We start from the raw sequence: 24,959 nt of genomic DNA, 5'->3' as shown, positions 1-24,959 counted from the left end.
GGGACAGGAGCAGGCTCTGGTCCTGGAACACGAAGTGCACACTCTCCTAAGGAAAGGGGCCTCTAAGTTGGTTCCTTCCTTAGTGAGGGAGTCAGGCTTTTATAGCCAGTTCTTCGTTGTTCCGAAGAAGGATAGGGAGTTGTGTCCGATCCTGGATCTGCGCTTTGAACCACTCACTCGTGAGGTTCAGGTTCAGGATGCTCACCCTCAAGGAGGTTGTGTCTCAGATCAAGTCCAAGGACTGGGTTGTCACGATAGATTTAAAGAATGCATACTTCCATATAGCCATCCTTCCACATAGCCAGCCTTCCCATCCTTCCCTTCCTGTGCATTCTCCAGTACATAAAACCACTTTCTTGGGCGTAGTGTGGGACCCAACTGTAATGCGGGCACAAATGTCTCCCACTTGGATTAAAGCTATCCTCACATCAGACAGGAGAGTTAGAAAAGGAGAGTGAACTGCTTCACAGTGATTGAACTGCTTCACAGTGAGTGTGAAGCAGTTAAAGCAGTTCCAGAAGCTGCTGGGTCTCATGGCGGCAGCATCCAATGTGATTCCACTTGGCCTCCTCCATATGAGACCCCTTCAGTGGTGGCTCAGAGACAGAGGGTTCTTCAGAAAGGGCAATCTATTCCGTACTATCAAGGTATCACGGCGAGCCCTTCGAGCCTTAGATAAGTGGAAATAACCTATGTTCCTGTCTCAAGGCCCTGTCCTAAGAGCTCCTTGATGTCGCGTAACACTAACGACAGACGCATGTCGAGCAGTCATGAGTGGCCACTCCGCCCAAGATTGGTGGAACGAGCTACACCTCTCATGGCACATAAATTGCCAGGAGATGATGGCTGTGTTTCTGGCTCTGAAACACTTCCTTCTAGACCTAAAAGATTATCATGTGCAGGTCCGTACGGACAACACATCGGTTGGATCTCCTCTCTCAGGCAGGGGGGACCCTGGTTCACCCTTGTCGAGAGTTATGGAGGCTATGGCTGTGGCCCCTGAGGGGGCACAGTTACTAGCAGCTGGTCTCTCTACTGAGGTAGTGGAGACCAACCTCCTTTCCAGAGCTCCCTGTACAAGGAGGTTATATGCCGCATTGCCACAGGGTTGGCTCCTTCAACCCTGAAGGTTTACATGTCCTCTATCGTGGCTCATTGTATTGCTGGGAAAACACCTTTCGGAGTCAAGGCTCACTCAACTCGGACTATGGTGGCCTTTACAACCTGGTCCGCTGGAGTAACACTCCAGGACATCTGCAACGCTGCGGGCTGGTCCACCCCGCTGACCATCACCAGGTTTTATAACCTCGACCTTGGAGCCACTCCCGGTTCTGGTTGTGCTCACGCATGGACTGGTCAGTGTGGCGCGATTGGAAACTCGTGCCCAAAGCATTGTGACGCCGCTCGAGTTCCCAAAAGAGGAACGTCTCTAGGTTATGTATGTAACCCTATTTACCTGAGGGAACAAGGCGCTGTGTCTCCAAGCCACACTCCCCTTACCTTCTCTTTTTCAGAAACTAGCGTTGCTCCAATGCTTGCGTATTTTGTAGCTTCCTGGTCGCGACGTCACCTCGCCGGTTACATTACGGCAGATTTTACTTGTGATTAACCTAGAGACGATGTTTTTGTTGTCATAATCTCACCACAAAGTAACTTATCTAGTTCTACTGTGATTACTAATCCATTTATTTTTGTTTCCAGTGTCAGGTTTCCTGATTTTACTGCATTTCTTCTGGTTGGCTCCTTTCATGAATTTACAATAAATTTAACAGTAGCATATTTTTGTTTGTGTAAATTTTTTTAAATTATTATTTTATTTTGTATAGAACCTTTAGTAATGTTCTTCAAAATGGATTCTTCACTTTTTTTGATCTTCCTCATGATCTCAGGTAAATGACACATTTACATCATTGATATTTAGCCATATATTTTGTAACTTTCTATTCTGCAACTTTAATCTTTGTAGCTTTTGATTAAAGTTTCTAGTGATATAATAACTAGAAGCACAGTTTTGGATTTTATGCACAGTGTAGAGAAAATTAAAAAAAAATGTAGAAAATGTCAAAGGTGTTAAATGCATTATTTTAGATTGGAGGGTAAATTTTCAATTTGACAATTTAATAAGGCTAATCTATATATATATATATATATATATATATATATATATATATATATATATATATATATATATATATATATATATATATATATATAAAGCTCAAATACCACTGACTGACTCACTCACTCATCACGAAATCTCAAAAACCACTGAACGGATTGCAATGAAATTTGGAACATTCCTTCCTCTTGGGTCTTAGGTGCTCACTAATCATTTTTATTAGGGCTCCCTTGATATGAAATAAGTCTTTAAGTGAATAAGTGTTTACTGGATGAAGATTTTCTATTTGAGTTACAGTCAAACTATAAAAATGATTAATGTGATTGATGTGTTCAACCATCACATACTCTCTGTACGACTAATATACAAAGTCAGTGCAGTAACAGTAAGTAAAGACAATGGTTTACAGGTTGAGGCCTATATTGATTTCCATATCACCTGAGAGCCCATCGTTATCTGAACCCGTCGAGGACTCTGACCTCCCCTACTCCGCCTCGCACTGTCTGGATAGTGGGTATACACAACATAGTCGAAACTCAGTTAAGTTCATGGTCCTGACCAGTACAGACAGATGTTCTGATCTCTGATCATCCAGTCCTGCTCAGTGCTTACTGCTTATTGCCATATTGCTTAGTGTTCTGCCTTCCGTAGCGAAGCACGGCTACTGTCAGCTAGTCTGTTATAAATTAACAATACAGTTTATCCAACAGTCTCAATAATAATATTAATTATTATTAATAATATAGTGAAGCTGTAAGATAAGTCAGTGTTTTATGGGGCTCAGGATAATGATCTCTAATCACCTCTTTCATGTGTCATGTTTCAGGAGCTCTTGGGAATCAATGGAGTGTGAAATACAGCAAACTACATCTCTGTGCTGTAAAAGGATCTACAGTGGTTATGGAGGCCACTTACACACATCCAACAGATGTTACAGTGATAAATTACACTCAGAGTTACAGGTAAATAAAATCATCTTATTCTCTACATGTGTCACTCAGACCAGAATCTCCTTTTAGCTACAGGAGTTTTAGTAATAGATAAACCAAAAACTCAAAAATATTTCTTACTAAATTATATTTTTCATGAAACACCACAAAACTCTAATTCACTCAAATTACAAACACAGACACGAATTTAATTATAGATCTGATAAATTGAACATTTCTGCTTGTAGTTCAGGTGATTTACAAACGATTCTGTGTGCTGAATGTCCTAATTAAAAATGAAAAATTTCGAATGAAATTTCCGAGAATTTAACCTGAATAAACAAAACAAATAAATAAACATTAAAATTTTACCTGCAAATGATAATTAAAAAAAAATTCTATAATTATAAAAACAGCTTCATGATGTCAGAAATGGGTGATTTCCACTCGTTTTGTGAGGATTACGAGTGGATAAATACCCAGAAGAGGAGCAGAAGCAGAAACATAGACTCTAGACAATAGAAAAGAAGACACACAATAAAATCGGAGACACACAATAAAAGCCAGGTAAAGACAAGGCATAGTGAGATACAGGTGGGCGTGATTGGTGAGCTATGTGACCACCTTATGTGACATGCAGGGGCTGATGGGTAATGTAGTTCAACTCTACCATGACACACAGAGGCACAAGTGAAGAACTCATTACATTAGAATACAAGAAAAACTGATAGCAGATATATGGTCACAACTTGCCACAATATGTGCAGAACACAGACACCAGACATTGGAAACAGGGATTTACTTGTATAATTATTATATACGGAAAAAAATACAAAGGATAAAATAAAAGTAATAAGGGGGGGAAAGTGTTCATTGTGCAAAAAGGGGTAGTGGATAGTGGCTGGAGGTTAGAGAGGAGAAAGCTGCTCTGCACAGGCTCCTATATGATACAAGAGCTGGCCCTGTCACAGTCTCCTTCAGCTCGAAGGGGTCAGGGGTTTCCTGCAGGCATGAGGTGTCTCCCACTCTGCAAGGTGATTCAAGGGTCTATCAGAAATCCTCTTAATTATTAGTGAAAAGAAGTCTTCAAAACCTTTTTCAAACACAAAAAACAGACAATTTACCACTGTTCACACACACACACACACACACACACACACACACACACACACACACACACACACACACACACACACACACACACACAGGTGGGGGTGATTGAGGTAAATGAGCAGGTGATTATTCACTGATGCAGATTTAATGTTTCTCTCATTGTATAAGATCTTCAGCTGATCGCTCCTGCAGAAGTGACAGAGGGAGAATCAGTCATTCTGACCTGTAAAACCACCTGCAGTCTGACTGATCCAACATTCATCTGGTACAAAAACACACATGATTTAACCACAAACACCTTCAAGAGCAACGAACTCCACCTGCAGAGGGTCAGCAGTGAGGATGCAGGCAGTTATAACTGTGCTGTAAGAGGATCTGAACATCTCCCATCTCCTGCTCAATACCTCAGTGTCAGATGTGAGTTTTATTTAGATTTTTATTACTTATAACTCAGTATTTAATAAAGTAAAACAATACAAAATTAAAATGATGATACTGATAAATGTAATGATACTTATAGTCATATATATATATATATATATATATATATATATATATATATATATATATATATATATATATATATATATATATGCTTATAATTATTGATACTAATACTAATCATGACTCTGAACTTCTTTCTTTACTCTTATCATAAAACTCCCTAGATCGTCCAAAGAACGTGTCCATCAGTCCCTCTGGTGAGATTGTGGTGGGCAGTTCAGTGAATCTGACCTGCAGCAGTGATGCAAACCCACCTGTGGAGACCTACACCTGGTTTAAGAGGAGGACATCAGTGGGGAAAGGAAAGACCTTCACCATCTCTAAAGTCAGTTCTGATGACAGTGGAACGTACAAGTGCATGTGCAGTAATGAAGTCGGGCATCAGAACTCCACCAGTGTAACTCTGAATTTTCTGTGTAAGTTACAAATGAAGATCTTCTTACCAGTAATAGAACAGTACAAGATGAAACTATTATAGATTCATTTCTCATTTACCAACTTATTTTAGATCCTCCAAAGAACATATCAGTGTCTATCAGTCCCTCTGGTGAGAAAGTGGACGGAAGTTCAGTGAATCTGACCTGCAGCAGTGACAGTAACCCACCTGTGGAGACCTACACCTGGTTTAAGGAGAATGGAACACCACCTGTAGGATCAGGACAGAGTTACAGAGCTCTACAGAGTGGACTGTACTACTGTGAGGTTCAGAATAAACTCGGCTCTGAGAGATCAGCTGCAGTGTCCATCACTATAACTGGTGAGAGATGTTTAGACATTACTGTTTCATCACTGCTCCATTTTACATTCTGTACTGTTGATGAACAATTACTTCACTATTACTTTTGTGTGTGTGTGTGTGTGTGTGTGTGTGTGTGTGTGTGTGTGTATAAGTATTATTGGATGTCTCTGTAATTGTGTATGTGGCTGTTGGACTCGGATTGTTCGGACTTGCAGCTCTTTTCGCTCCATTCTTCTGGCTGAGGTGAGATTAAATGTGCTGATAAATTGATCATTAATTCCTCTGAAGATGTTTACAATGAATAAGAATTAGATTTTGTGTGAGCAGATGGAGGAGACAGAAGAATAATCCAGATGAAGGTGACTATCAGGTGAGTTAATACAGACCTGTCCATCAGGTGGCTGCTTTGTTTATAATAAACTCTTACTGTAAAGATCTTCAGAACCTGCTCATGTTCTCCACCCCTCCTCTCTGCAGAACGTTAGGCTGAGGGCTAAAGACAACACGCATGCAGCTCTCGACCCTGCAGCCCGGAAATCTGATGATGTTCATCACACAGTTACAGTAAGTTTTAACTGAGACATACAGTTACTGCTAGAATGAAGGTTGGTGATAAAGGTCTAACAGAATAATACTGTATTTTATTGCTGTAAATACATTTTTAACAAGGCGTGGCCTCTTCATTCACAGGTTTCTCATCCCAGTCCTCCTGATGACGCGCTCACTTCTGACTACTGCAATGTGGAAGTGAGTTTTAGCTTTTAAACTCAAAACCACTATTTGATTAGAGTAATGTGATCATGTGATTCTTTTCATTTGATGATGTGAGTTACAATACACAGCTGATGTAAATAAATGTCAGTAACATGTTCTTCTTTACCACACATTCCTGATGTTCCTGTGTGTGTTTTCTTTCAGACTATCAGGAACATGATTTAAATGAGTCCTGAAACAGCTGATGAATAGAGAGAACTCCTCACTGAAGTGGAGAACCTGAATCACTTCTTTACACCAGCAACATCAACAACTTACAGCCTTTTAAAACTGTTTTAATCCTAGCTAGCCAGCTAATATTACTGATAATATTTCTGATGTATAACTTTTGGTGTTATAGATTTAAGCAGCTAATGTGTCTGTACTAATGGATTTAAAGTAACAGCTATAAACTCATTTATAGTATTGATGTGATGTTTTATTTACTGTTAATGTTTGAGCATCTAAGTTGCTCTGATGTCATGTGCTGAAACCTTCCATGACCTGCTTAGTAGAATATCTGAGTAGAGGGACTGGGTTTTATTTGGTTTTAGTGAAACACAATATGAGGACCTGATTAATAGACAGTGTTCCTCAGTGTCTGTATATAATATATTATTAGATATAATATTTTTAACTAGCCAAAGCTTCAGCTATATCCTTGTCTTTTCCATTTTTACTGCAAAGAAATATTTTAAACACAAGATTTTGAATATGAATGATTATAGTGAAAAATATTTGTGGTCAGACTTCATAAACCTGACCAACATTTTAGAAAAATTACGGTAACGTTCTCTCTCTCTCTCTCTCTCTCTCTCTCTCTCTCTCTCTCTCTCTCTCTCTCTCTCTCTCTCTCTCTTTCCCTCGCACAAACATGCTTTTTATTTAATTTTAATTTCAGTTTAAATGTTGATCTGCATTTTAATGTCATGAAATGTGTGATAGTGGCACCTGGTGGTTACTCATGTAAATTGCAGGCTGTTGTGCTGGTTTTAAGATGGGAACAGGACTGAATTAAAACATCATACTGAAGTAAAATTACTGTCACATCCCAAATTAATCAAATAGTAAAATAAACTCCTGTTACTCCCGCTTGTAATTTTAGTTTAGTAGTTGGTTTGAAAAAGGCAGATATAGATGACAGTGGATATGGAGACGGATGATACGTTGTGGCGACCCCTAGCGGAAGCAACTGAGTAGTGATGATAAACATAACCAAAAATATCAATTAATTAAATTAAAGCAAAATTTGAAAAAATAAAATCTCCTTCCATGTATGTCAGAAAATTCCAGTCACATATGTTCAAGTTATTTTGTCTATTTACTAAATATTTTATGTACAGCCCTTGGGAAATAGGTTTATGCAATTTGGCATCTCCACTTTGTCTGATCTTCCTCGTATTAGGTGAGCTTCACATTTATAAAATCACCAATAATTGTGCATTTTATTTCTTTGCTTATTTAGTCTGATTTCTATGGCATATGGACATCAGATCAACAGGTGTTTGTTTACACCATCACCAGCCACTGCTGAAATATAGTAACTATTTAGAAATCAAACAACAGTATGATCTGCTGGAGAAGCTACTTTATCTCATATCTTTAAGCAACTCGATGTAAGTGACAGACTCGCTCAACTCTAATGCTTTTTTTTTTACTCTGTTTGGTTGTCGTACATGGAGGACGAGTAACACGGTGAGAAACTATTTATTATATTTTTAGGCACTAAATTTACTCATTAGTTTAATCTCTACTTTTTCTGAAGATTAAAAACGTTCACTGTTGTTTATTCAGTGCAAATGATTTGTTTTACTCACTTTGTAAACAATTTACTTATCGACTCTCAGTGCTGAGAAATATGATCAATACTCTGATAAATTATGATTATGATAGGGACAGTGTCTGTGTTTTATATATTTTATAGATATTAACATATTTGCAAGCTATCCTGAAATTTATTAACATTAAATATATTAATGAAATAACACCTTTAAATGATATTTACTGTATATGGTGATTTGGGGATGATTTATGTAAATGAATGTGTTTGTGCAGGAACAGAGTCATGTAGAGAATCTGTAGGATTGATGACTGTATATAGTTACATCTGTGTGTACACACGTGTGATAAACACCAGTGTTGGAGTGTGTACTGGTGTTTCTTTCACAAAGTATTAGAAATTGTTCTATACACTTAGATAAATGAGACCTCTGGAATGAGAAAGCCTTAACATCTGGCTTTGTAGCTGAGGCTCTGGAAGGCCACTGGTGCCATTATTTAGCTCTGTGGTGATGTATTGTGGAAAGCCAATTGACCAGGGTAATCCAGGGTCAAAAGAGCAAACAGAGCAAAGAAGGTGATCAAAACCCAGTCCAAAAACATTCCAGAGAGAAACAGGCAATCAGGGCAATGCGGCTAGGCAAAACTGTAATAATTTTAAATTTTTTTACAAAAAATCCAAAAGCAGGCAACATTATAGTAGTCCAAACAATTGTGGGAAGGTGATCAGAAGATTCTATGGAAGAGCAGATTCAAAGATGGTGCCAAACCAGGAAGCAGAAGTATAGACCCTGAAAGCGCAACCCCTGAAGCGCATGCCACTGGCTGACACTATGAGGAAAAGAAGATTTTGGATAACGAGGAAACATCTCCAGCAGACCTGCAGCATAAATCCTACATAATGACTTGCTCCCTCTAGTGGTTGTTGTGGCAGTCCATCATGAACAGCTCCAGATCACTGTGGTAAATCCTTCACATTATTATTATTTTAATGCATCGTTCATTACAGTAAATTCAGTCTTTCTGGTGTTTTAATAAATTGTATTTTGTTTTACATTTAAATTCTTTAGTATACAATTATTTATTAAATTTCACAGCAAGTAAATAAACAAAACACATAAATATGCACTGTAAGAATCTATTTATATTATTTTTACTAGTAAACAATTGTACTAAATTCTCTAATAAATGGATGTGGCTGTGTGTAGACAGAGCTGTGGGGAGAATATGTAGGATTGATCAGACTGTATATATGTATATGTAGATATAACCAGTGTTTTGGTGTGTACTGGTTCTTCCACACAGAATTAGAAATTGTTCTATACACTTTAATAAACGAAGAGCTCTGGAATTAGAAAGAGTGTCTTATCTAGGGTTGCAAAATTTTTTCCAAGGGAATAAAAATAAATATTCATTCATTCATTTTCTCCCGCTTATCCGTAATTTGGGTCGCGGTGGCAGCAGTCTAAGCAGGCCCCCGCCTTCGACTGCTGCCCAATCCTCACAGCACCGTCCCTCACGGTCCCTCCTGCAGGTGGTGAGCCCACGGGAATAAAATAAATAAATAAATAAATACACGCACTTTTATGTTTTGCATTTCTTCCCCCTTCTTCATCTTTTGCCTTTGGCTTCTCCCATTAGGGGTCTACACAGCGGATAATCCAGCTCACTTAACTAGCAAAAGGATCATATATCTTCTCTTTTTAATTTGTTCAATCCAAAAAAACATAAAAAAAAAATAAAATGATCTGGTAAAGGAGTGATCATATTGAAAAAAAAAAACATATCAGAAACCAGAAGTCCAGAAGTGTTTTTAATTTGGGTTTCATTTATTTTAACTTGAGCTTAAATGGTTACTCGCATCATGTCATGAAATCTGAATTAGTGCTAAAAAATACTTGAAAGAAAAATACAGTAACTAAAATAATTAATATCAGTTTATCTCACTGTGAGAGTGACATCTGGTGGTTATAAAGAGGAAGTGCTGTGGCTGTTTTGAACGTGAAAACATTACTGAAATATCATATTGATGTACGATTTAATTATCTGAATAAACACAAAACACACACACGACCTCAGTTTGCACCCTAAAGAAACAGTTCCACTACAAGAGATGCTCTGCTGTGAGTCACTCAAAAGCAGAAAATGATACCGTGGGTTGCCAGGTGTGAAATTCCACCCCAGATCCCTTTCAGCGTACCGTTTAGCTTTTATTTTTCTACTTGTCTCTACGAAAACATAAAATTAAAAAGTAATAAAGCATGATCAGTGTTTAACACTGGTCAGCGAATCAAATTAAGGCATGTCAAATAAAAAAAATATTATATTAATATAACACATACAAAAATGTATTTTAAAAGTGACTCCAGTGATTTGGTATTTTTTATCATTTTTGTAATTATTTGTTTATTTTTCTACACACTGAGAAATAATATGCCTGTTAATATCAGGGTCGGGGTTCTAGCAGTCTGTCAAAGGGAGGTGTGAATCTAAAAACAGAGACAGACTCGGACAGTTAGGAGAATCCATTCTTTAATTAGAATGTTCAGAAAACACAGCAAGAGAAAATAGCATTAACGATTTCACAACATGAAAAGGAAAAAATGTCAAGAACATGAAAAATCCTCTCAGGAAAAAAGCAAAACAAAACAGAAACTGATAAACAAAGGCTTAAACAGGACAACAAGGGAAAAAGGTGGAGACACAGAGAAAAACAGACATGGAAGCACCATAACGTCAACAAAATCACTAAAAACGACAATGTGAAGCTTCAATATACACGGGAGTGATTAGACACGTGGAAACAATAGAAAAATAATGAGAGACAGAGGGACACAATGGCGACATCTGGTGAGAAATACAGGGGAACACAAGGGGGACTTTCAGGAAGTCAGGACTGATAAGCTTCAGTTCAGTAATAAGCTACAGAAAACTATTAAACTTTAAATAAAACTGTCCTTTCACTTGGCTCCTTTGTGTTTTCTTTCCTCTTTTTGCTATGATAATCACTGTGTTCCATCCTGAGGAGCAAAAATCTGCTGTTTCTGTCTTCAGAGGCCCACAGGATCCTCCAATAATCAGCATTTTAACTTTCAACTTAAAACAAAGACAATACTGAAACAATGATACAATGAAGTGTAAAAATTATAAACTTATTTATGGCAATCAAACCAAATCTAAACATTAAACTGATCATTTTTATAAAAGTCATGACTCTATGCTCAACACTTGTGTTTGCATCTTGAGTGTATTTAGGGGTTTAGGGTGATGATGACCACACTGTGTGTTTTTCTTCCACAGTTGGAGATGCAGTGGCCTCATTTCAACACCTCTCCATTTCTTTTCACACTTCTGGCCTGAGAAAGTAAACAAATAATGTGCACAATGCAGACACGATGTGTTAAAACTGTATTTTCTAGTTGCAGCCACCAATTCCAGTAAAAGAGGAAAAAGGACTTATCAGCAATTCGTCTTAAACAGCCAACTCCTTAAACATTCACACTTTTCTTTACTCTCTGTTTGGTCGTCGTACATGAAGGTCGAGGAACACGGTGAGAAACTATTTATTATATTTGTAGTCATTAAATTCACTCATTAGTTTAATCTCTACTTTTCCTGAACATAAAAAGGTTCAATGTTGTTTTTTCAGTGTAAATGATTCATTTTTGCAAATCTTTACTTCCTTTGTAAACATTTTACTGATCGACTCTCAGTGCTGAGAAAAATAGTTATAAAGTCAACATTCTAATAAATTATGATTATGATATTGTGACTGTGTCTGTTTTTATAATAAATTACAAACTCTGAATGTGACTACATGATTAGATATTAACATATTTACAACAAATTATAAACATTACAAAACATAAAATATATCCATGAAATGAAGTTATTTAGTGTATATGGTGATTTGGGGATGTTTTATGTAAATGAATGTGTTTGTGCATGAACAGAGTCATGTAGAGAATCTGTAGGATTGATGACTGTATATAGTTACATCTGTGTGTACACACGTGTGATAAACACCAGTGTTGGGGTGTGTACTGGTGTTTCTTCCACACACAATTATAAATTGTTCTACACACTTTGATAAATGAGAGTTCTGGAGTAAGAAACTTTAACATCTAGCGGTGTAGCTGAGGCTATGGAAGGCCACTGGTGTCATTAATTATCTCTGTGGTGATGTATTGTGGAAAGCCAATATGGCAAGTTGAGAGTTCTATAGTAATGTAGTGTGGAAGGCCAATGAGTATAAACTAACACTACTGGACTTGTTTTGTTTTTATCTATGAAACGATATAAATAAATAAAAAATAGAAAAACTATTAGAAAATTGAGATATTTCTGATTATTATTCTGTTTTTATCCAATAGCTTTGATTGTCTAAAGCTTCTGTACATTAATGACAATTCTAAGATGATGGAAATTAGAACATGATGGTAAATTTGTTAACAGTGAATTCATGAACAGCTTTTTATCTGTGGTTGGTGAGTATTGGATTGTTGTGATGTGTTCAAAGTAACGTGGTTAAGAGAAGTGTGATTTAATAAAGTAATACAAATCAAAAACTGTGCACTTGATAGAATAATATAAAATTAACAAACCAGCTTTTAATGACAGAAGAGTTTACACCTTTTTTTGTGCAATTGATTAAATAAAATAAAATTAAACAAAAGTAAAAAAAAAGAAAAGAAAAGAAATAAACCAGCTATTAATGAAAATTAATTTACACCTTTTTGTGTTATTGACAGAGAGAGAGAGAGAGAGTTATAAAAATAGGTGTAAACTCCTCTGTCCTGAATATTTTACAGCTTTACCTCTGACTGTTACAAAGCTCTGATACTGGAGACTCCTTCCATCTGAAATTAATTCAAGAGTAACTTATATTTTTGTGAAATAAAAAAAAACAATGGTTTTAGCAATTATTTTACTTTTTCAAGTATTTTTTTCATTTAATACATTTTTTCTTTAGAACCTTTAGTAATGATGTCTCTCAAAATGGTGCTCCAATTTTTTCTGATCTTCCTCCTGATGATCTCAGGTGAGTGGTATATTTTCTTCCTTGTCAGAATTCACCCTCTTCCTCCAGTTGCAGCAGTGTTTAGTGCATACATAAGCATATTAGCGCCAGTAACCACAAAGCGAATGCAGTCAGAGCATGAGTATGTATTTCTGTGTTCTGGTTCCACATGGTTCTGTTTTCATTCATGTAACGTCTCCACCCAGTCTCATTATTGATCCTTATTTTCTCATCCCTTCAATCACAGGTGTCTTTGTTTTCCTGTTGATTATGTATGAACACAATCTCAATAATTAATTCATTCATTTTCTCAATCTCAATAATAATAATAATAATAATAATAATAATAATAATAATAATAATAATAATAATTTGGACACCCCTGTGTCTAAATCCTGCACAGTTTCCTTCCAGTAGTAAAGAATAGTTTGTATTTTTCTGCCCCGGAGTTCCAGAGGAGAGAAGAGAAGCTGTAAAATAACTCAGTGTTTTATGGGGCTCAGGATAATGATCTCTAATCACCTCTTTCATGTGTCATGTTTCAGGAGCTCTTGGGTATAAATGGAGTGTGAAACACAGCAAACTACATCTCTGTGCTGTAAAAGGATCTACAGTGGTTATGGAGGCCACTTACACACATCCAACACGTGTTACAGTGATAAACAGGTTTTGGGTAATAAACCCAGCTAAGGGTGTAGAAGCGACTGATCTGCGTAATGAATCAGGTTACTCAGGCAGAGTGGAGTATTTAGGAGATAAACAGAATCACTTCTCCCTCAGACTGAGTGATGTGAAGAAATCAGATGAACACAAGTACTGCTTCAGATTCATAACAACTAAAGATAAATTTCAGGGTGAACCTGGAATTACACTCAGAGTTACAGGTAAATAAAATCATCTTATTCTCTACATGTGTCACTCAGACCATAATCTCCTTTTAGCTACAGGAGTTTTGTAACAGATGAATTAAAACTCGAACATGTTTTTACTGAATTACTGTTTTCATGAAACACCACAAAACTCTGATTCACTCAAATTACAAACACAGACACAAATTTACTTGTGGATCTGATAAATGTTCTGCTTGTAGTTCAAGTGATTTACAGAAGATTGTCTGCTCAATGTTCTAATTAGCATCAAATATAATTTCTAAAGTTAAAATAAAACAAATAAATAAAAGTAATAAATAAACAGTAAAACAGAATCTGCAAATCAGAGAGTAAAAATAATTATAAGAACAGCTTCATGATTAGTGTTTAAGAGGATCACAATGAAAAAATACCCAGAAGAAGTGCAAAAACATGAACATGAACTCTAGGTAAAGACAAGGCATAGTGAGATACAGGTGAAGGTGATTAGACCAGCTCATATGACATGCAGGGGCTGATGGGTAAGGCAGTTCTATTCTACAGTGACAAACAGAAGAATTAATTACATTAAAATACAATAAAAAATGATTTAATAGAAGATAATCAGATATGAGTAATTGAGAAATGCAGATATTATAAAGTGTCGTAACTCGATGCAGTGACGGGCAAAACACAGACACCAAACTCAAGGATTTACTTGTGTGTTTATTTGGGGGAGAAGCGCTCTGGTCAGACTCCATACTTTTGGCCTGAGACGGCTCTGTCACAGTCCCCTTCAATTAGGGTCTGGCAGGAATCCTCTCAGCTGCTGCCATCTTTGCTTAGAGTGAGAGAATAAGGTAGAGAACTAGCAGTAATTGGGGATGTTCTCCATCTCACTGTCTTTTCAGGGTCCCTTTATATGTTCCCCCAGCTCGAGAACAGTGAGGATCCACTACTTTCATCAGTTGCCTCCAGTCATGTCTTGTCTCGCTCCTTCTCCCACCTCTAGCTACTCTCCACTACCACTTTTACACACAAGGAACACTTTTTCCTCTTTTCTTTAATTTAATGTCTGGTGTGATAAAAATCTGTACATGCATAAATCTGTAAATTCTCTTATCTTCACCACTTAAATAAAAAAATTACCAACAGTTTGTAAGAATGATAAAAGTAAGTAAGAGTCACAGAATTTTGACTTGTGATTCTGTAGATTTATTTTGATGTTGAGCCTCATGTACATGTGTGTGTTTGTGTCAAAAACTTACGTAAAAAAATTTAATATAAATGTTAACATATTTCTGTAATAAAATAGATCTGGTTTAATTCATGGTAAATGTAAGAAAACTTTAAAACTGCTACTAATTTATATTTAGATATTTATTTACTTGATTTTGTTGTAATTTAATTCTGGTTCATAATAATAATTTATTAATCAGTACATAGAAGACACAAAAAACCCACAAAAACAGGAAAGAAGGTGGGGTGATTGAGGTAAATGAGCAGGTGATTATTCACTGATGCAGATTTAATGTTTCTCTCATTGTATAAGATCTTCAGCTGATCGCTCCTGCAGAAGTGACAGAGGGAGAATCAGTCATTCTGACCTGTAAAACCACCTGCAGTCTGACTGATCCAACATTCATCTGGTACAAAAACACACATGATTTAACCACAAACACCTTCAAGAGCAACGAACTCCACCTGCAGAGGGTCAGCAGTGAGGATGCAGGCAGTTATAACTGTGCTGTAAGAGGATCTGAACATCTCCCATCTCCTGCTCAATACCTCAGTGTCAGATGTGAGTTTTATTTAGTTTTTTATTACTTATAACTCAGTATTTAATAAAGTAAAACAATACACAATAAAAATAATGAAACGGAGCTTAAAGCAAACTGGAATCTTAATGTTCATTCTCGTGATTTCACTTTTCATGAACTAAAACATACACGTACTGGTGTGGGATCCTCATCACTCACTTCTCCTGACTCCACCCTCCATTTACACTCTGTTACCACACGTACTTTCCTCCTAAACACACCGTGTTCTGCATACAGATTCATATTGATGCACAGCTGAAGTTTAATCTATTAAACAAAACACTATGGAGAGACTGAACATCTTCACCTGAACCCTTGATGTAACTTTACATTTAGTAATTACAGTAACTTTGAGTGTGTGATTAATGATTTTGTAAAAACAAGTTCAGTAAGAAGGTAAATGTATTTTGTGCTGCTTGATGGTGTAGACTTGAAGATGCCACACAAATTCCTGACCAAGTGTCCAGGAGTTCACATGGAAGGAACGTTCTAAAACGACTAACGTGAAAAAGCTTAACATGGCTTAATGTGATAATACAGAGATTTTAAAAGACTAAACTCAGTAAACACATTAATAATAAATCATATTGTGTACAAACAGTTTGGTTGAGTTTTGGTCTTTTAAAAATGCTCTTATTTCATTAAACCACGTTAAGATTTTTTTTTAATGGTCTGTAGTAGAAAAAAGATTAACGTGTAATTAAACACGTTATATTTCTATTTAGGACTCATGTGCTTGTCTGTACATAGTCTGCTTTTTTATTAATGTGTTTTCTGAGTTTGATGTCTTAAAATTTCTGTCTTATTACATTGTCACGTTGAGTGTTTTAGAAATGTCCCCACATGAAAGGAAGCACATGTTACACTTTGCCTTAAAAAATTTTAAATGAGATTATAATGGGATTGAAATTGTACACCTGTGTGATTTGCTGTCTTGGGTTAGTTGTGGATGTTTAGTTTTGTTGTAAGTGTTTGATGTGGTATGATAAAAAACTTTATACTCAATTCCATTTTAACCAGTAAAAAAAAAAACAAAAAAAAAAAAAAAAGGTAAAACTGTGTTTTCAGACAAGCTGTGAATTATTTATCCTAATAGAAAAGATCCTCAAAAATGAATTTGAAGTTGATGAGTGGTTTGTGCTAAAATGGTTAAATGCCTTGATGAAAGATAACAAAATACATTGATTATGACACTGAACTGCTTTCTTCACTCTTATCATGGAACTCTTTAGATCCTCCAAAGAACGTGTTCATCAGTCTCTCTGGTGAGATTGTGGAGGGCAGTTCAGTGACTCTGACCTGCAGCAGTGATGCAAACCCACCTGTGGAGACCTACACCTGGTTTAATGGAACAACATCAGTGGGAAAAGGAAAGACCTTCACCATCTCTAAAGTCAGTTCTGAAGACAGTGGAGAGTACAAGTGCATGTGCAGTAATGAAGTCGGGCATCAGAACTCCACCAGTGTAACTCTGAATGTTCTGTGTAAGTTAAGGCTGAAGATCCTTTTACATCCAATACAAATAAAACTATTATAGATTTACTTTTTATTTACGAAACCATTTTAGATCCTCCAAAGAACATCTCAGTGTCCATCAGTTCCTCTGGTAAAAAAGTGGAGGGAAGTTCAGTGAATCTGACCTGCAGCAGTGATGCAAACCCAACTGTGGAGACCTACACCTGGTTTAAGGAGAATGAAGCATCACCTGTAGGATCAGGACAGAGTTACAGAGCTCTACAGAGTGGACTGTACTACTGTGAGGTTCAGAATAAACTCGGCTCTGAGAGATCAGCTGCAGTGTCCATCACTATAACCAGTAAGAGAGATGATATAAATCTATAAATCAGAATTACACTGTATAATATTTAACACTGATTCATTATAACATTATATTTCCACACAGTAGATCAGAGTGTAGGTGTGTATGCAGGTGTTGGGGTTGTTGGGGTTGTGTGTATTTGTGTTATTGGTGTCATCATCTTGTGTAAAAGGTGAGAAAATACAGGATCATTTATCATTTATTACATGATTAAAACCGCAAATTGCTAATAATGTGAACAGATTTTGTTCAATGCTGATATTTTGTTCAATATTGTTTGTTTATTTGTTTTTTCAGCAGGAAAAATACAAGTATTGCCCAAAGTGAGAAAGAGGTAAAAAAAAAGTGTACAGATAATTGTTGACTTGTGTTTTTATATTGTGATTCTGATTCTGATTCTAATTCTGATTCTGATCTTCTATGCTCTCCTCCTCAGGATTTTAATGAATATTTAGTAATAAATAGATTCAACGCTGCATCTGGTTCAGCCTCGGCCAATCAGGATGAAGACCTGTATGCTAAAGTTGTACGCCAGCGTGCTGTTGATCTCGGGGATGCTGGAAGTTCTGCTGCAATCACTTCTGCCTCTGGGGAGGACGAGGTTCAGTACGCTAGTGTTAAATTTAGATGCACTGGTGCTGACGACAGGTGAGAAGAGCTGGTCTGGTTCCTTCAATCTAACAGATCTGGAAAAGATCTTCTGCTGGATCTTAGTGTGATCATTTACTCTCTTTCTGTAGGTCTTCCAATGCTGAGGATCTCAGTGTGATCTACAGCAACATGAAATGAACAGAATTTACCTGTTTCTCCAACATCAGCATCACCAACTTCCACCGGGTTTTAGTTTAAAGCTTCTAGAAACTTCAGTGACTCATTTATAAATGCAGCTCATAACAGAACAGTGGCTCTTCATCATCTGCTGGTCAGCGTGTTGCATTATGGGCTGTAGGACTTCAGATTTCACCTCAGCGCCTCAGTTTGTTTCTGATGTGTAAAGTTTGTGTTACACAAAATCAGCCTGAAAACTAATAAACTATAAATCCAGCTTTAGATCTTCTGATGTCTTCTGGACCCTCGCTGGATAAAAACCCACAGATCTCATGTAATGTAATGTTAAAAAGTGAATGAGAGGATATTGTATAAGTGTAAATATTACCAGGATTCAACTGTAAGCTGTCAGTCACAGATATTTAGATAGAGATAACAATCTCCACCCACTAACTCAGAACCCAGTTGAAAGACCAATCAAATATAAGATAGGATTTTTAAACCAATTAGCTTCCTTTAAAATAAAACAAACTTGTTTCCTAAAATTCCTTCTTCACAAAAGAGTCAAAAATCAGCCAACAGTCCGGAATAGCATCAGTTACCTGAAATATGCTCTCGTAAAATTGCTTTTGCTCATTTGTATGACACAATATATATATAATATTTAATCACAAGCCTAAATATATTTACATTTTAATATTACATTTGCTACTTTTTTCTTATTTTTGTTTGTAGTGTTTATCATGTGTTAATTTGCAGTGTGTATTTAAATTCAGTCATTTAATTGTATGTATTTATATATTTCTTTATTATTTTTATTTCAGTATCTGGGTGAATGTTGGTGTTTAGATACTATAACTGGTGTGTTTCTCTCCATGACCACCTTCTCACGTGACTTATTCACCCTGAAGGAAGAGCTGTCAAGATTTTTTAAAAGGCAAAATGCTTTTTTTTTTATTTATTTTCTTTTATATTAATTAAGGAATAAATAAATGTCTAAAATTGTGGACTTTATTTTATTTGTCACACCATCCTTACTACACATCAGCCATAATACAGCCGCTCAAGAATCAGAATTATAACCACATTTCCAAAAAAGTAAAAAATAAATAAATAAATAAATAAAACCAGAATGCAATGATTAGAAATATTCAAACCCATATTTTATTCACAATAGAACATAGAAAAGTGTTAATAAAATTAAACAGTTAGAGAAACATTTTGAAACTAATTAAATGAATTGACAATAGGTCAGTGAGATGATTGGATATAAATAATGTATGTTAAGTGTAGGGTTTGGGGATTAACATCTGGTGTTTTTGTTATGTTTGCTGGAAGAAAAAGGACATAAGAAAGAACATCTTCAGGTTACGTTTGTAACCCTGGTTCCCTGAGGGAACGCTTCCACGTTGTCCACTCTCTGAATCAAGTGTGTAATCCATCCAATGGAAAGCACCGTTTCACCAGCGGGGTGACACCGTGTTCCTGATGTTCCCAAAGCGTTGTTGACGCAGCTCGCGTTCCTGAAAGGAAACCAGTTATAGTTTTTCTTTCCATTTACTTTCCCGTGCATAATACAAATATTTACAATAGTTAGAAACAGGACTCTGTACAAAAAAGTAGGAAGAGACGAAGAAACAAACAGCCAGGATTCATAAACTAGAAACAGTTAAGTGGTGAATTGTGGAGGTGAACTCAGTGATGGTGCCGAATCAAAGAACAGAACAAAACAACTTCCCTGCCTATGTACATCCTAACCTGTACACTAATACAGCAGGTGGCACTTGCCTGTCATTTTCTTCAGGAATTACACTATAGAAAGGGGTTTTTAATCACAGCATGAACTTTCCACATTCCACATCTCCACTTTCCTGCTTAAACCTAGAAGCCCCAACTCTTTGCTGACATCTGCTTCCATAAGTGGTCCGGCAAAGCCCCCAACTGCACCAATAACTGGATCCTGCACCTGCATATGAGGAAAGCCAAGACAAAAGGGAGACAAAGAGCAAAAAAAGAGAAGTAAAAATGTTTGTTCCTGTGTGGCGCATAACACTTCTGTGTACAAAATGGCACCAGGATGGACTATAGGATGAAGAAGCAGCATAATGCTGTAGTTGATGCATGAAATCAAGTTATTTTTTGTTAATGGCTGCATGAAAACCTCTTTTCAAAATCAGAAATATTCAGTGTGACTCTGACCTGCAGTTAAATTAAATTTTTGCAACATAAAACCTTCATTTTATTCTCTTCGCTGTGTTGGGTGTCTGCTGTGGCCATGTTTATAAACAGCCACGGCCAGAAACATGTGACTTCCTACACATGCCCTACATCAATATATATTGAGGGGGTGAAGGGTGTTGATTAACCCAATGTGAATGTAGGGAAAGTTGACCAAACATTTTACCCTTTGCATAGACCATAAGTATTTATTAACATTACATGTGTGAAGGACTGAGGTACTTTTTGAGTGAGAACTTGGAGGATTCACTTTTAAATGACTAAACAACCCTGAACTTGAAGTTTCCACTCAGTCAAATTCAAGTTCACACTGGGTGTGTTTGGGTGTGAGGGTGTGTGTGTGTGTGTGTGTGTGTGTGTGTGTGTGTGTGAGTGTGTGTGTTTGGGTGTGAGTGTATGCACTGTATGATCTGCTAGCTTAGCCACTTTCTCACTAGGGTTATGGACTTTCCTGAAAGCACAAAGAGACAAACATGAGTAAACTGGCTGTAATACGACACAGACAAGGCTTGGTATAGACAGAGGCTCAAGTAAACTGATAATATAAAGTAAGAAATGAAGAATGATTGGAAGACAGGTTGTGTTGTATACTGTGCAGGGTGGGAGTGGGTAATTGAGCACATCTGTTTTCTTAATCAGTAGTTGGGGGACTAAACATGTGTGAGGGCATGAGAGTTCTAGTCCACAGCATTCAAGCTGGTCGTACACAATGACTTAGACAAGGAGTTCTGACATGACCTGACATTGAGGCAAAAACTTTCTGTTTTCTGTGCAACTAATGCAGCAAAAAAGAGGAAATACACAACAGCATAAGCAACACATCTTCTCCTCACACTTCTCACACTCTCTGTATGGCTGTCAGATGACATGAAGGTCAAGTAGCCACATTAAGAAACTATTTATAATGTTTATTGTTACTAAATTTACTTATGGTCCCCTGGTGGTCTAGTGGTTAAGATGCAGTGCTCCCACCGCTGCGACCCGGGTTCGATTCCCGGTCAGGGAACCATCCCCAGCCACTCTTAGTGCCGGTCCCAAGCCCGGATAAATTGGGGAGGGTTGCGTTAGGAAGGGCATCCAGCGTAAAACATGTGCCAAATCAAACGTGCGGAGGATCCGCTGTGGCGACCCCTAACGGGAGAAGCCGAAAAGAAAGTTTTATTGTTACTAAATTTACTTATTAGTCAAATATCTACATTTAGAACTTAGAAGTTGAAAGGCTTAGCTGAGTTTTTTAGTGCAGCTGTATCTGTATGTTTTTCAGCTTCTACTGATTGATTCTCAGTGCTAGAAATGATGGGGCTATAAAATCAATATTAATTGATGTTAACAGCACCAGGAGCAACAAACTCCACCTTCTGAGGGTCACAGCAGTGAGGATGCAGGCAGGTATTAATAATTTACATCTAATTAGATCATAAACCACTTCATGTTAATGTAAAGAAATTAAGACACTTCAAAAATTTCAATATAATTTATTTTCTTACTCTTACCTTTGGCATTCATTAGATAGTCTAAAGAACGTGTCCACCAGTTCCTCTGGTGAGAAAGTGAAGGGATGTTCAGTAACTCTGACCTGCAGCAGTGACGGTAACCCACCTGTGGAGAACTACACCTGGTTTAAGGAGAATGAAGCATCACCTGTAGGATCAGGACAGAGTTACAGAGCTCTACAGAGTGGACTGTACTACTGTGAGGTTCAGAATAAACTCGGCTCTGAGAGATCAGCTGCAGTGTCCATCACTATAAATGGTGAGCGATGACGGCATTTTTGGGTTTGGACTCTTCTGTCTGCATTTTTCTGGCTCAGGTGAGAATAATTGTGCTGATCAATTCATCATTAATTCCTCTGAAGATGCTTAGAATGGGGAAAATTGTACTCTTTGTGATATAGGAGACAGAAGAATAATCCAGATGAAGGTGATCATCAGGTGAGTTAATACAGACCTGTCCATCAGGTGGCTGCTTTGTTCATAATAAACTCTTACTGTAAAGATCTTCAGCAGAACCTGCTCATGTTCTCCACCCCTCCTCTCTGCAGAACGTTGGGCCGAGTGCTAAAGACGTGTCGTATGCAGCTCTCGACCCTGCAGACCAGAAATCTGATGATGTTTATCACACACTTGCAGTAAGAGTTTTCTTTAAATCTATATTCTGTCAGATTAAACTTCATGCTGTGTAAATATTTCTCTTAAATTTTTTTTATTTTACTTTGGATTTAAACACCAAATTATTGAGCACTGTGAGGACTCTCTTTTTATTTACTTATTTCTCATCCCAGTCCTGCTGATGTGATCACTTATGATGACTAGATGCCAGCAAAGGTGAGTCCTTTCTTGTTCATGTATAACTAACAGTGGACTTGTTGCAGATTCATCAGCCAGGAGGGTCTTTACTCATGTTTTTCTTTTTTTAATCCTGAAATAATTTGTTGAAGAGACTGGCATTAGGGTCCTGTTTTTCCCCACAACTTGTTTTTTTCTTTGGAACCAGAGCATGAAGCTGCCTCATACAGCAGTTGTTTGAGATTTAGTCAAACTATCTGAAACATGATTTGCTGCACTTGCATTTTGTCTCAATTAATGAAGATTAAGCCCTCTTCTTTCTGACAGCTGAAATCAAAATATTGTTGATTACAGAGAAAATTGGCTTAAACCAACACCTACCAGCTGCCACACAAGCTAAAGTAACCTTAGTGCAGTTCTTTGACCTGGTGATAGAGATCCTTCAAGCTGGGTTGCTTAGTCTCTTCTTTCATTCATGAGTTCTACTGGAGGCATTGCACCTTTAATACCTGAAGCATATATCTTGCCTTTCTTCCACAATGCGTGGAAATGATCGATGTGGGTGATTATAGACTCTGGTCAAATCCTCTCCATGCATCTTTGTCAATGGTTTTTATGATTTGTTTATAGATATGTTTTCTTATTTCAAGAAATTTTACCAAGTGTAATTTTTTGCTGCACTGACAGATCATTTGACTTGTTTCTACTTTGTATCCTCTTTACACACACACACACACACACACACACACACACACACACACACACACACACACACACACACACACACACATGCAAAACAAACCCATGATGAGCTTCCTCTCTTTCAAATTCAGTTTCACACCTTTTGTGTTTGGGTGTGAGTTTGTGCACTGCATGATCAGCCACTTGCTCTTTAAGGATTTGGACGTTCCTTAAAGCACAAACATGACAAACATGTAAACTGGCTTTAGTAAGATACAGATGACAAGAATTATGATTTAGAGTTTCGAGGGTCAAGTATGGTAAAAAAAAATATAAATAGTTTTAGTTACTCAACTTTTGATCTAATGACTAAATTCCTGAAAATCAAGAGTCTCTGTGTCATTTATATTCACTAGAGAACTTTAAACTGATTGTCTATCAGTGTTAAGAAATATAGACATACTGTTGGAGATATCCTGGAGTATTCAGAAAAAAAAAAAAAAAAAAGACAACCGCAGGAAATCTTCCACTTCCACCGATGTAGAGTAAAGCATATGTTAACCCGTTTTTTTCTATGCGAAAGTTATTCCAAAACATATATAAACAATACACCAATTGAAGTACTGTGGAAAAACAAACAAATAACCATCTAAATGACACTATTGTTTGGTTGGAACAAAAATGCTTAACGGCATGTTGTTCAATGGACCATTATTTTTCCAAATAAACTGGTATTAGCAGTAAATGCATTTATGACTCATTATTACAATCATTGTTTAAGTACTGCATTTGTATGCATGTTGTTTGTGTGTACTGTGTTACACAAATTCAGCAAATACATTCATTAAACGTTTTCCATTGAAAAACAGTGATCTGAAATCGCTGCTTGAGGCTTATAGCTTAGAATAATGTCATGGTCATGGTTACGCTTCTTCCTTTTCACTTAATCTATTGCTAAACATTAACACCTGAGAACACTGGGATATCGGTTGCATTGGCGCAAACTAAGGAATAAATATTTTAAATATGCAAATCTGTAAAAATAAAATAAAATAAATAAGTAAATAAATAAATAAATAAATCCATGTATACATTATATATATATATATATATTTTTTTTTTTTTTTTTTTTTTTTTTTATTTAACAAACCATAGAGTGCATTCAGAAAGTTTTTTTTTTACTTTTTTCAACTGTTTGCCTGGTGACTGGTATCACAGTGCCATAAAACCAGAATATTTACCTTTAAATGATTTAAAATATTTACAAATTTGCTGTAGAAAAATGCAGCAACTAGTAATTATTCAAAGCTTTTCATTGCAGTGTGTGATAGTGACACCTGCTGGTCACATTTATGATGTGCATCTGTAATTGTACTGTGTCCTGCTGCAGGCTCCTGTGGCTGTTATTGAGGTGGAAACAGTGAGGAAATATCATACTGAAGTAAAACTACTGATACTTCCCAAAATAATCTACTCTGAGTAGAGTACACACACATGGACAGATATTACACTCAGCACAATATGGATGCAGTGTTTACAGTGAT

The 24,959-nt window shown here is 36.7% G+C and overlaps 2 protein-coding genes across 3 annotated transcripts in view; both read left to right on the top strand.

Annotated features, from left to right (window-relative positions):
• The window catches only part of LOC310715625 (sialoadhesin-like), a 95,021-nt gene extending 88,184 nt beyond the window's left edge, over positions 1–6,837 (top strand). Inside the window, exons 15-16 of the mRNA XM_083522145.1 lie at positions 6,095–6,151; positions 6,323–6,837. Coding sequence (XP_083378271.1) covers positions 6,095–6,151; positions 6,323–6,343 — 78 coding nt within the window. The 3' untranslated portion in view covers positions 6,344–6,837. The remainder of the gene's footprint in view (positions 1–6,094; positions 6,152–6,322) is intronic.
• A 4,396-nt stretch (positions 6,838–11,233) lies between these two features.
• LOC310715894 (B-cell receptor CD22-like) lies at positions 11,234–19,213 on the top strand. 2 transcript variants are annotated; one of them, XM_083522602.1, is made up of 10 exons: positions 11,234–11,487; positions 12,918–12,977; positions 13,502–13,840; positions 15,357–15,605; positions 16,857–17,108; positions 17,192–17,440; positions 17,531–17,615; positions 17,741–17,777; positions 17,880–18,091; positions 18,184–19,213. In XM_083522602.1, the coding sequence occupies exons 1-10, from the start codon at positions 11,469–11,471 to the stop codon at positions 18,230–18,232; spliced, it is 1,551 nt and encodes a 516-aa protein (XP_083378728.1). In that variant the 5' UTR covers positions 11,234–11,468; the 3' UTR covers positions 18,233–19,213. The 2 variants fall into 2 exon arrangements, with proteins under 2 accessions (XP_083378728.1, XP_083378727.1); XM_083522601.1 differs by having other exon boundaries at positions 11,456–11,487; positions 12,909–12,977; positions 18,184–19,176.
• The last annotated feature ends 5,746 nt before the right edge of the window (positions 19,214–24,959 follow it).

This window comes from Silurus aristotelis, assembly GCF_946808225.1.
Source record: "Silurus aristotelis genome assembly, chromosome: 20".
NCBI lineage: Eukaryota > Metazoa > Chordata > Actinopteri > Siluriformes > Siluridae > Silurus > Silurus aristotelis.
The sequence above is the reverse complement of the archived record's forward strand: the minus strand, read 5'-3'. Positions and strand labels throughout refer to the sequence as shown.